This window comes from Lampetra planeri, chromosome 26 (assembly GCF_965212315.1).
Source record: "Lampetra planeri chromosome 26, kcLamPlan1.2.h2, whole genome shotgun sequence".
In the NCBI taxonomy this organism is placed as follows: Eukaryota; Metazoa; Chordata; class Hyperoartia; order Petromyzontiformes; family Petromyzontidae; genus Lampetra; species Lampetra planeri.
The window spans coordinates 11,334,781-11,348,586 of record NC_136132.1 but is presented as its reverse complement, the minus strand read 5'-3'; the positions used below and the strand labels follow the sequence as shown (position 1 = coordinate 11,348,586).

Sequence of the window (13,806 nt, the reverse complement as noted above, 5' to 3'; positions counted from 1 at the left end):
TGACCTGGCCACAAATGACAGCTCAACAAAGCGACTTTTCACATGGAAATGTACAGCAGCCAAATACTCTAAACGCACGTTTATAAACGTGGAGGGGAAAAAACCGGAGGACTCGGGAGAAAAATCCACGCGACCACGGGGAGAGAAACATGCAAACTCCAAATATACAGCAGGCGTCGTCAGGGTTGGGATCGATCCCACGACCTCCTGTATACCAGGCGAGGTAGTTAACATCTCGCCACCGTGTCGCCCAGGGGTGCCTTGAAAGCAAGGAACGTGGAGGTCAGGGAAGGCCAATGAGTTCCTGCGAACCTGCAGATCCAACGGGACGGAGGCTCTAGAAGCGAGGACTTGGAGGGGGACAACACTGGAGACAAATCATTGGTGACCTGTGAGACCGGAGAACCATCGAACCTCGGATATGAGCGACCTCAGGACCAGGAAGACCAGGAGGATGAAGCAGAGGACTCGGTTGACCTCGTGACCTTGAAGACAAACCAAAGGGTCATGCTTGTCGGAACCAAGAGGGCTGCTATAAAGAAGCAGTGGGGGGGGGGAGTTGGATCACCAGAAGATACTAGAAGCTGGGAGGAGGATTTGAGGGCTGTCGCGTGGATGATCATGCATGGGGGGGGGGGGGGCCGAGTGTGAGGGTGATGAGGCTATAGTTTGAGAGGCGAGGAGCCGGTGAGCTGCATCTCGTTGGCCAGTGCGCGTGGCACGAGGCTCTTGGTGCTGTAGTACTCCACCACCTGCTTGGGCACCTCGGCCAGCACGCACTTGGCCAGCGCCTCCGGGGACGCCTGCCGGGGTCACGGGGGTGGGGTCAGGGTCAGGGGAAGAGCAAAAAGGGGTCAGAGAGGGGTTTAGCGGTGGTCGTTGGTGGCAGGGGTCAGAGGAATGATGATGATGATGGGGGGCGGAGGGGAGGCCGGAAGGTTGTGGGTGGGTGGGGGCAGTTAAAGGGAATGGTAGGGGGGGGGGGTTAGGGAGTGGCAGCATCGGGGGTCAAGGGTTGAGGGGTTCAGAGCGATCGTGGGATTTGTTTCTCGAGCTCAAAGCGGGTTGACGTGCACCAGTTCTGGTCATTGTTTAGCAGCAGCAGCATGGTGGTGGTGCTGGTGGTGATGATGTTAATGATTAAAGCACGCGTGAAATACGCGTGTGTGTATTTCAGTGGCGTTACGCAATGCATCTCGGATGACTGAAATGTGGCCAAGGTCCCACCTCGCATCGGGGGTTGGGGCAATGTCGCCGATGTAAGGAGCATTGCTCATCCCGGTTCTGCTCCTGATTTCCGATTTATGAAGACAAACATCTCTCTCGATAAATCAATAGCAGAGCGATTGCGAGAGGTGTAACCACGCACGGCCGCTACTGCCCCCCCCCCCCTTGTACCCTCCCCCCTCCCCCTCTCTCTCTCTCCCCACAAAACTCTTCCACTCCACGCTGCCGAACGGAGCACACACGCCGAGTGAACGTCTCTGATGGCTTCCCCCCCCACCCCCTCTCGCCCCACCACCACCACCCCCCCTCTCCCCCCCACACCCCTCCCCCACCTCCACCCGCCACACGCTCCTCGCCCATCTCCACATCCCTCCCCCGTGCCCCCCCCACACCAACCCCGTGCCCCCCCGTGCCCCCCCCCCACATCAACCCCGTGCCCCCCTCCCCCTTGCCGCTAATACCCGCCGTGCCCACCCCCCGTGACCCCTTCCCCCGTACCCCCCCTCCCCCCGTGTCCCCCCCGTGCCCCCCCTCCCCCTACGTGCCCCCCCCCCGCAGCCAGCCACCGTACCCCCCACCCCGGAAGCCCCCCCCCCCAGCAGACTCACGCTCTTGAAGTCACGGAAGGGCACGAACTGCACGATGTCCCTGGCCGTGGGCTCCCCGCGGGGCGAGCGCAGCACGCCGTCGTCGCCGTCGAGCATGTGCATGTCGGTGAAGTCGGCGTTGCCCACGCCCACGATGATGATGGACATGGGCAGCCGCGAGGCGCGCACGATGGCCTCGCGCGTGTCGCCCATGTCCGTCACCACGCCGTCCGTCAGGATGAGCAGGATGAAGAATTGCTGCGCCGCAGCCGGGGGGAGGGGGGACGAGAGGGGGGGGGAGGGGGGCAGGGGGGCAGAGGAGGGGGGTACACCCAGAGAGAGTTGATTGTGATGGTGGTAATCATGGTGATGATGATGATGGTGGTGATGGTGGTGATCATGGTGATGATGGTGGTTAATCATGGTGATGATGATGGTGGTGATCATGGTGATGATGATGATGGTGGTGGTGATGGTGATCATGGTGATGATGATGATGGTGGTGATGGTGGTGATCATGGTGATGATGATGATGGTGGTGATCATGGTGATCATGGTGGTGATGGTGGTGATCATGGTGATGATGATGGTGGTTGATCATGGTGATGATGATGATGGTGGTGGTTATGGTGATGATGATGATGGTGGTGATGGTGGTGATCATGGTGATGATGATGGTAGTGATGGTGGTGATGAAGGTGGTGATCATTATAGTGTTAGTGGTGATCATGGTGATGATGATGATGGTGGTGATGGTGGTGATCATGATGATTATGGTGGTGATGGTGGTGATCATGATGATTATGGTGGTGATGGTGGTGATGAAGGTGGTGATCATTGTAGTGGTTGCGGTGGGTGATGATGCCTCTGAGGCATGATTAGTTTATGTTGGGTCAGATTGTGTGGAGATCATGTTAAATACATATAACCCTCCACACTGCCCGATAGAGCTAATAACAGCAAGTTGTGACGTCATGGAGGAATATATACAAACTGATTTGGGATTCTCAGCCAAGGAGGAGCAGGAGGAGCGAGTCGAGGAGGAATGTTGAAAACCCCATTCAACATTTTGCTCTGTCGGGTGGTGGAGGGTTCTTGTTTAGGATTGACACTGTACCTACCCTACCCAACCCATCAAAAAAAGAATTACAAATCGTAATATTAATCGTGAAACCCTACGGATGAAATTGACATTGCTGATGATTATGATGCTGCTGATGCTGCTGGTCGTGGTGGCGATGATGAAGATGATGATGATGCAGAGCGGTGGCGCAGCGGTTAGCGCACCGTGCTACGAACCCGGCGGCCCACGCGGCCGACCCTCTTTGACACCGCGAGCAACATTGTTTTGATTCGTTTTCCCAGAAGAGCACAACCAGGAAACGAAAAGATGCATTTTTTTACAACAGCGGCCTCAAAACGTCTGCTCGTCGTCATGTGGGCCGCGAGCTCCTTCCGTCGCGAGTCAGACGCTCGCTCCCGCGACGCCTTGATGGCATGAATAATTCGATGTCGCGTGGACGGCGACTGCTTAATGAGAGGAGCGGGAGGGGGGGGCTGCATAATGTCCGCGGGATGTGCGGTGCTCATCTGCATAGCGGCAGATTCCGTTGCGCACTCAGAGCCGCCCCGTGCCATCCTAACCCCCCCCCCCGTGCCCCCCCCCCCCCCCGTGCCCCCCCCCCCCCGTGCCCCCCCCTCCCCGCTTCCCACCCATCAGAAATGGGGGGGGGCTCGACACAAGCGGCGGGCGAGAGATGCCAGGATCGAGACGGCACCGTGGGTGGGCAAAGCCGCTGATGCCACCACGACGACCTCGACCTTCCTCGCTTGGCCGACGCCAGAGCCCACGACCCATAGACTCACACAGAGTGATCCACAGACTCACACAGAGAAGCATAGACTCACACAGAGAGTCATAGACTCACACAGAGAGTCGTAGACTCACACAGAGAGGCATAGACTCACACAGAGAGCCATAGACTCACATAGAGTGATCCACAGACTCACACAGAGACCCATAGACTCACACAGAGTGTCATCGACTCACACAGAGAGGCATAGACTCACACAGAGAGCCATAGACTCACACGGAGTCATAGACTCACACAGAGAGTCATAGACTCACACAGAGTCATAGACTCACACAGAGAGCCATAGACTCACACAGAGACCCACATACTCACTCACACAGAGAGTCATAGACTCACACAGAGTCATAGACTCACACAGAGAGTCATAGACTCACACAGAGAGTCATTGACTCACACAGAGAGGCATAGACTCACACAGAGAGGCATAGACTCACACAGAGTCATAGACTCACACAGAGAGTAATTGACTCACACAGAGAGGCATAGACTCACACAGAGAGGCATAGACTCACACAGAGTCATAGACTCACACAGAGAGTCATAGACTCACACAGAGAGGCATAGACTCACACAGAGAGTCATAGACTCACACAGAGAGTCATAGACTCACACAGAGAGGCATAGACTCACACAGAGAGGCATAGACTCACACAGAGTCATAGACTCACACAGAGAGTCATTGACTCACACAGAGAGGCATAGACTCACACAGAGTCATAGACTCACACAGAGTCCCATAGACTCACACATAGAGGCAGAGACTCAGACAAAGAGTCGGAGACTCACACAGAGTCCCATAGACTCACACAGAGAGGCATAGACTCACACAGAGAGTCATAGACTCACACAGAGAGTCATAGACTCACACAGAGAGCCACAGACTGTGAGTGGCCGTGCGAGCGAGTGAGTGAGCGAGCGAGTGGCTGTGCGAGTGAGTGAGCGAGTGAGTAAGCGAGTGGGTGAGTGAGTTAGCGAGTGAGCGAGCGAGTGAGCGAGTGGCTGTGCGAGTGAGTGAGTGAGCGAGTAAGTGGCCGTGCGAGTGAGTGAGTGAGTAAGCGAGTGAGTGAGCGAGCGAGCGGCTGTGTGAGTGTGTGGCTGTGCGAGTGAGTGAGTGAGCGAGTGAGTAATTGAGCGAGTGGGCGAGTGAGTGAGCGAGCGAGTGAGCGAGTGGCTGTGCGAGTGGCTGTGCGAGTGAGTGTGCGAGTTGCTGCTGACTGAATCACGTTGGCCGTACCGACGCCTGCCCCGTGATTTCCTCCTCGGCCGCCACCTTGGCCACCTTGGCGATGATGGGCGCGATGTTGGTTGGGCCGTACAGCTGCAGCTTGGGTAGGCAGTTCTGGTAGGCCTCCACCACGCCCTGGATGCCTGGTGGGCCCAAAGGTGCACACTCCTCACCCTCACCGCACACTCACCTGCACACTCACCTGCACACTCACCACACTCACCTGCACACTCACCATTTCCACCCGCCCACTCACCTGCACCCTCACCACACTCACCTGCACACTCACCACACTCACCTGAACCTTCACCTACACACTCACTTGCACACTTTCACACTCACCTGCACACTCTCACACTCACCTGCACCCTCACCACACTCGCCACACTCACCTGCACACTCACCACCCTCACCACACTCACCTGCACACTCACCACACACTCACCTGCACAATCACCACATTCACCTGCACACTCACCACACTCACCTGCACACTCACCTGCACACTCACCTACACACTCACCACACTCACCTGCACGCTCACCACCCTCACCACACTCACCTGCACACTCATCACCCTCACCACACTCACCTGCACACTCACCACACACTCACCTGCACAATCACCACACTCACCTGCACACTCACCACACTCACCTGCACACTCACCTGCACACTCACCTACACACTCACCACACTCACCTGCACACTCACCACCCTCACCACACTCACCACACACTCACCTACACACTCACCACACTCACCTGCACACTCACCACCCTCACCACACTCACCTGCACACTCACCACACACTCACCTGCACACTCACCACACTCACCTGCACACTCACCACACTCACCTGCACACTCACCTACACACTCACCACACTCACCTGCACACTCACCACACTCAACTGCACACTCACCACACTCACCTGCACACTCACCTACACACTCACCACACTCACCTGCACACTCACCACACTCACCTGCACACTCACCACACTCACCTGCACACTCACCTACACACTCACCACACTCACCTGCACACTCACCACACTCAACTGCACACTCACCTGCACACTCACCACACTCACCTGCACACTCACCTACACACTCACCACACTCACCTGCACACTCACCACACTCAACTGCACTATCACCTGCACACTCACCACACTCACCTGCACACTCACCGCACTCACCTGCACTCTCACCACACTCACCTACACACTCACCTGCACACTCACCACACTCAACTGCACACTCACCTGCACACTCACCTGCACACTCCGGGTTGTCTGGGTCCATGTTGAGTGGGAAGTCGTGTGATACCTGCCCCACACACACACAGACCCCATGATACATTCGCTTCACACAGACAAGTGCTGTTAGCGAGCGCCTATTAAGGCCACCCTAGCTTCCCGTGTCTCACCAATGATGATGTCCCCGCAACGCACCAGGTACTCATTTAAGGCTGAGTCGACCTAGGGAGTAGGCGCAGGACCGGTTCAGATATTCGTCACCGATGTTGGCTAACCACTGCGCAGTGCGCTAACCACTGCGCCACCGCTCTCCATACATAGACAAAGATCCCCCATATAGCCTTCAGCACGAAGACACAATAACAACAACAACAACAGCCGTTCACCACTAAGTGGCGGTGCCGTCACCACGGCGCTTGTGCCATGCTAGGTGCACTTTGAGGCTATAACGCGAAGGCCCGCTGGCAGGGGGTCACGGGGCAGACCCACGTGGTGCCATGGGTTGACTGACTGAGGTGGCTGGCAGATGCACACCAGCCGTGCTCCACGACTTTGTGCCAACTTTTTGCGTTTTATCTGCCCGGCGCTCTGCTCGTTGTTGTGAGCGTCGCTCCTCTGCCTATGATAGCTGCATGCAGGCTGTGGGGGCAGGAGGGGGGGAGGCACGGCAAGGTCAGGGAAACATGGGGAGGGGGGTTGGGGGAGGGGGGCAGCGAGGTCTTGGTCTGGGCTGGGGGGGGGGTGGTATTGGGGGTGGGGGGGCGTTGCTCACGGTGAATTCTGGGGGGATCCTTGCACCAAAACCAAACGCCGGGAACATCTTGTCACTGTGGGGGAAGTGGGGGGGGGGGGAAGGGGGGGAAGGGGGGAAGGGGGGAAGTGGGGGGACACACGCGTGTGAGTTTGGGGGGGTACAGCGAAGCCGGGGGGGGGAGGGGGGAGGGGGAGGGGGGGGAGGGGGAGGGTGCGTTACAAGGCATCGCTGGGGTCCGGCGACTCGTCGGCTGAGCCCCGAGTGGCCACGCAGCTTCACAGCCGAGTACCGAGCTCCGTTCACATCGGGTCAGCCTGACGAGAGATGCGGTGACCGCCCCCCCCCCCTCCATGCCCCCCCCCCTCCCCACCGGTCTCGGACAGAGCCAACGCATCAACGCGTTGGACCCCAGCCGGACAGCGTTAGACCCTGGTGAGACCACACGAGCGAGAATCGGCCAGAACACTCCATACGCTAGCGTTCACCGACTCTAGGGGATGATGATCATGATGGCGGTCTTGATGATCATCATGATGATTATCATGATGGTGATCTTGATGATCATGATCATGATGATTATATCATGATGGTAATGTTGACGATGATGATGATCATCATGATCAATATTTATATTCTTTGGGTCTTTCGGTAAAGTCACGTAGATAGGCAGACCCCCCCCCCTCCATTGCTTGTGGTCGAACGCTTGTGTTGCGATCGAAACGTCGTCGATTTTTGTTGTTTTTGTTATTTTCTTTGAACCTATCTACGTGACTTTACCGAAAGACCCAAATAATATGAATGCCTCGCAGTCACGAAAGCTTTAAGTCAAGATGAATATTGTGGTGCTGACGATGATGATTATGATCATGGTGATGAATGATTAAAGTAATCCAGGTTTGTCCAGATGCAGATACCCGCAAAACACATTCCTGCGGAGGGAGCTGGTAGGAACGTTGGGTCGCTCGGTCAATGGCCAGGGTCAACGGTGGCGTGGTGTATTCCGCAAATATGCCCGACTGTGAGGGCGGGCACAAGCCGGCGTGAGTAGGTTAAACGTTGAGTTTTATAAGGGCACCACGGGGTGACCAGCCCCTCCACACCCAACCCCACCCCTCCCACCCCCACCCAGCCCCACCCTCCCCATCCAGCCCCTCCCCACAGTCCCCTCACCACCCAGCCCCTCCCTCCCCACCCAGCCCCTCCCTGCACGACGGACGGATGGACACAATAATCCCCTGTGGGCTGGTGTAACCAGGAGGTTCCTACCAGTAACATTTGTGTAATAATACTCTTGGAGACGACTTGTGGAATCGGTCATTTTATTTATTCCAGTTCACAAGTACTTCCCGCTGCTGGCAGGCAATGGGAAGTGGGCAGACAGACCACAAGAGACGCACCGCCACGTGGCACTCAGAGGCCCGCTCGTGCGTGGCCCCTCTCTTCCTTCGTTCTTCGTCTGACCACGTGTCGTTCATCTCTCCCCTTATTTAATGCCCGGGTCACGTGGTGCGCTCCAGCCAATCCTTGGTAGCCTGCGCCGAATCTTCTAGATTCCCCATCAACTCCCGGGACCACGCCCCTGACTTGTCTTCCCATTGGCTGAGGCCAAAACCAGCAGAACCAATCACCCTAGCTGGCACCCTTCGATCACGCCAGGGCCATGCTTCCAGGCTCTCCCCCCATTGGCTGTAAAGCAGGACCGGCAGAGACGATCACCACGTGAGCCGGACATAGGCTCTTATTACATCTGCATGCACCTGGCCCACCACATCTATCCATCGTACCACTCGCAATGGCTGTGTCTGCTTCTGGTCACGTGCCACCTTCCCCAGTTGCACTCGCGACACGAAGAATATTCCAGTGAGAAGTTCATCCCGAGCCGCGCGATGATAACCGATCGTCGCCGGGTTCATCCCGATCGTCGCTGTGCATCGGCGGAGCGGTGCGTCCCCTTCCACGTGTTAGAGAACGGCCCACGGAAGCGGATTTCACAGAGCTACCTCTGAGATCAAGAGGGACTCTGTTCTTCACAGAATGGTCCACGGAAGCAGACACCACAGGGCTACCTCTGAGATCCTTTGTTCTTCAAATTACACTGATCCACACAGAATGGCCCACGGAAGCGGATTTCACAGAGCTACCTCTGAGATCCTTTGTTCTTCAAATGACACTCTGATCCACACAGAATGACCCACGGAAGCAGACACCACAGGGCTACCTCTGAGATCGAGTGCATGAACGGAGCATCCCGTGAAGCGTTCTGATTGCGAGCGCGGCTCGATCACAGAGGCGGAATCCCGGTAGTGACCCCGGCGCCACGCGACCACCTACCGGGCGGGATGATCGTAACCCCCACCCCCTCCCCCCACTATCGTCCCCCCCGCCCACTTTGCTCCATCACGCAGGTGCGATCACCTGTCGTAATCCTGGCAAATCTCTCCCACGGCCACCAGAGCCTTGAGGTACTCGTTGGGCTGGTAGGGGTGGATGTAGTGCAGCGAACAGCTGTTCTGCGGGTCCCCGTTCGAGGCCGTGAAGTCGATCGCCACCTGAGGGCCGCACAGATGGGTTTGCCTTTAGGTTTGGGGGGGGTGGTGGTGGGGGGCGAGTGGGGGGGCGAGTGGGTCAGGGGAGTTCCGGACTCACACAGAGCGATCCATAGACTCACACAAAGAGCCATAGGCTCACACAGAGAGCCATAGACTCACACAGAGAGCCATAGACTCACACAGAGAGCAATACACTTACACAGAGAGTCATAGACTCACACAAAGAGCCATAGACTCACACAGAGAGTCATAGACTCACACAGAGAGCCATAGACTCACACAGAGAGTCATAGACTCACACAGAGAGCCATAGACTCACACAGAGAGCCATAGACTCACACAGAGAGCAATACACTTACACAGAGAGTCATAGACTCACACAAAGAGCCAAAGACTCACACAGAGAACCATAGACTCACACAGAGAGCCATAGACTCACACAGAGAGTCATAGACTCACACAGAGAGCCATAGACTCACACAGAGAGCCATAGACTCACACAGAGAGCAATACACTTACACAGAGAGTCATAGACTCACACAAAGAGCCATAGACTCACACAGAGAGCCATAGACTCACACAGAGTCATAGACTCACACAGAGAGTCATAGACTCACACAGAGACCCATAGACTCACAGAGAGACCCGTAGACTCACAAAGAGCCATAGACTCTCACAGAGACCCACAGAGTCACACAGAGTTTATGGGTCTCTGGGGAGGGCGGGGGTGAGTCTAGAACTCACTATGCAAGACAATTTTTGTTCCTGTGTACTAAGTGTTATTTCCTAATTGCTTATGCCTCAAAAGTATATAAAATGGCTATTATTCCCCACCAACTTTGCTTTTGTCACCAGGACTTTATGTGAACGAAAGACACAAATGCACACGTGTTCTCATTTAAAATAGGTCAATTTCAAAATATCACTGTCCTGGTCACTAAGGGGCCGTCCATAAATGACGATTTTGGACGATTTTTTACCCCCCCCCCCCTCCCCCATCGTCACACGGCGTCACAAAAAGTCAGACCCCCCCCCCTCAAATATGACGTCACAAAGCTCTGCCCCCCCCCCCCAAAAAAAAAACATGCTCCAAATCGCTTTAAACTATTGTCATTGTAGTGCGTATTTATTGTGGCGCTGCACTCTGATGTTGTAGGAGAAAACATTTATTAAAAAGTATATTTAATTAAGTAGAACGTGTTGTTTATATTTATTTAAAGTTGCGCATTTTGATGTGACGTCACATTTCTCACCCCCCCCCCCTCGTCACACATCGTCACAAATGTTTGACCCCCCCCCCCAGGTGCGTGACGTCATTTATAGATGGCCCCGAAAGCAAAATTTGTGGGAAACAATAGCTATTTTCTGTACTTTTGAGGCATAAGCAACTAGGAAATAACACTTACTACTTACTACCCAGGCACAACATTTAGTTTTTGTTATACAGTGGAATCAGTTGGGACATATAAGACAAAGATCCCCCGTACAGCCTTAACAGACTGCAGGGGCAAGTGCTGTTAGCGAGCACCTATAAAGGCTGGCACGGCACACGAGGGGGTGGGTGGCCAACACCACGCCCGGCCGCCTTTGTCTCCCTAGTGGCGATGTTTACACATTGCACCAGGTACTCATTTGAGGCTGAGTCGACCTAGGAGAGGACCAGGACCGGTTCAGATAATCGTCACCGGTGTTGGCCGGGTCGCCAGGTTTGTAGCGCAGCGCGCTAACCGCTGCACCACCGCTCCTCACTCACATTGTTATTATAATGAGCCAAGAATGCCTGTCTGTGTGTAACGCGCGTGACGTCGCTCCACATGCCGCACCCCCCTCATTAATATTCATGATCGGGTGGATTTTTACACTCACGCAGAATGTCGAGCGGAAATATTTTTTTCCCGCAAATTCACTTTAAAAGTTTGACGTTTCTTTATTGAAAGTGAATCTAATAAATAGCTCCACGCAGCAACAAAGTGGATTTGGTGTCTTTATTTCTTCAGCACTTGAGACAAAAGGCAAGTGCCCAAGCACTCTAAACGCGTGGTGATGTTGATTCTAAATGTGGAGGGGAATACCGGGGGACCCGGAGACAAATCCACGCGACCACGGGTAGAGAGAGACACCGCAAACTCCAAATATACAGCAGCAGGCGTCAGGGTCGGGATCGAACCCACGACCTCCTGCACACCAGGCGAGCGAGTTAACATCTCCTAGCCACCGTGATGATGATGAGAGAGACACCGCAAACTCCAAATATACAGCAGCAGGCGTCAGGGTCGGGATCGAACCCACGACCTCCTGCACACCAGGCGAGCGAGTTAACATCTCCTAGCCACCGTGATGATGACAGAGAGAGACACCGCAAACTCCAAATATACAGCAGCAGGCGTCAGGGTCGGGATCGAACCCACGACCTCCTGCACACCAGGCGAGCGAGTTAACATCTCCTAGCCACCGTGATGATGATGAGAGAGAGACGCAAACTCCAAATATACAGCAGCAGGCGTCAGGGTTGAGATTGAACCCACGACCTCCTGCACACCAGGTGAGCGAGTTAACATCTCCTAGCCACCGTGATGATGATGAGAGAGAGACGCAAACTCCAAATATACAGCAGCAGGCGTCAGGGTCGGGATCGAACCCACGACCTCCTGCACACCAGGCGAGCGAGTTAACATCTCCTAGCCACCGTGATGATGATGAGAGAGAGACGCAAACTCCAAATTTACAGCAGCAGGCGTCAGGGTTGAGATTGAACCCACGACCTCCTGCACACCAGGTGAGCGAGTTAACATCTCCTAGCCACCGTGATGATGATGAGAGAGAGAGACGCAAACTCCAAATATACAGCAGCAGGCGTCAGGGTTGGGATTGAACCACGACCTCCTGTAGACCAGGCGAGCGAGTTAACATCTCATAGCCACCGCGGCGTTTATATCACACGGCAGCCCTGCCACCGCCTTACCGTGAACTGAATCTGGCAGCCCCCCATGATGTACTCCAGGAAGGAGTAGATCTTAATGATCTGTGGAGGGTGAGGAGGGGGGAGGAGGAAGAGAAGGAGGAGGAGCTAAATATGATGACAACCATGACGTTGGTCGTGATGAGGCTGAGGATAATGTGAATGATGACGTTGTCTATGATGATGATGATGATATTAATGATGATGTAGATGATAATGTTAATGATGACGTTGTCTATGATGATGATGATATTAATGATGATGTAGATGATAATGTTATGATGATGTCGATTATGTTGATGTTGACGATGTTGATGCTGATAATGTTGATGGTGTTAATTATGAAGTTCTTGATGATGCTAATGTTGATTATGCTGATGGTGATGTTTATGATGATGATGGTGTTGATGATGGTAATGTCGATGATAATGTTGATGATTATCTTAATGATGTTGATAATGATCTTGATGAGGATAATGTTGATGATGGTGATGTTGATGTCGATGATGATGTTGATGATGATCTTGATTGTGTTGATAATGATCTTGATGAAGATAATGTTGATGATGATGGTGTTGATGATCATGACGGTGATGTTGATGATGTCGATGATGGTGATGTCGATGATGGTGGTGGTGATGGTGGTGGTGATCATGATGGTGGTGATGATGGTGGTGGTGATGATGGTGGTGGTGGTGGTGGTGATGGTGGTGGTGGTGGTGATGGTGGTGGTGGTGATGGTGGTGGTGGTGATGGTGCTGGTGGTGGTGATGGTGGTGGTGGTGGTGGTGGTGGTGATAGTGGTGGTGGTGATGGTGGTGGTGATGGTGGTGGTGGTGATGACGGTGGTGGTGATGATGGTGGTGGTGGTGATGATGGTGGTGGTGGTGGTGATGATGATGGTGGTGATGATGGTGGTGATGATGATGATAATGGTGGTGATCATGGTGGTGGTGATGGTGGTGGTGATCATGGTGATGGTGGTGATGGTGGTGGTGATCATGGTGGTGGTGATGATGATGGTGGTGGTGGTGATGGTGGTGGTGGTGATCATGGTGGTGGTGATGATGATGGTGGTGGTGTTGTTGGTGGTGATGGTGGTGATCATGGTGGTGGTGATGATGGTGGTGTTGATCATGGTGATGGTGGTGGTGGTGATCATGGTGGTGGTGATGATGGTGGTGTTGATCATGGTGATGGTGGTGATGGTGGTGGTGATCATGGTGGTGGTGATGATGATGGTGGTGGTGGTGATGGTGGTGGTGGTGGTGGTGATCATGGTGGTGGTGATGATGATGGTGGTGGTGTTGTTGGTGGTGATGGTGGTGATCATGGTGGTGGTGATGATGGTGGTGTTGATCATGGTG

At 54.3% G+C, this 13,806-nt stretch overlaps 1 protein-coding gene across 1 annotated transcript in view; it reads right to left on the bottom strand.

Annotated features, from left to right (window-relative positions):
- Positions 1–662: 662 nt before the first annotated feature.
- Positions 663–13,806, bottom strand: part of LOC144727812 (copine-4-like) — a 17,562-nt gene continuing 4,418 nt past the window's right edge. The window contains exons 4-10 of the mRNA XM_078606923.1: positions 12,443–12,502; positions 9,347–9,480; positions 6,950–7,004; positions 6,184–6,247; positions 4,923–5,056; positions 1,836–2,072; positions 663–803 (exon numbers count right to left, since the gene is read on the bottom strand). Coding sequence (XP_078463049.1) covers positions 663–803; positions 1,836–2,072; positions 4,923–5,056; positions 6,184–6,247; positions 6,950–7,004; positions 9,347–9,480; positions 12,443–12,502 — 825 coding nt within the window. The remainder of the gene's footprint in view (positions 804–1,835; positions 2,073–4,922; positions 5,057–6,183; positions 6,248–6,949; positions 7,005–9,346; positions 9,481–12,442; positions 12,503–13,806) is intronic.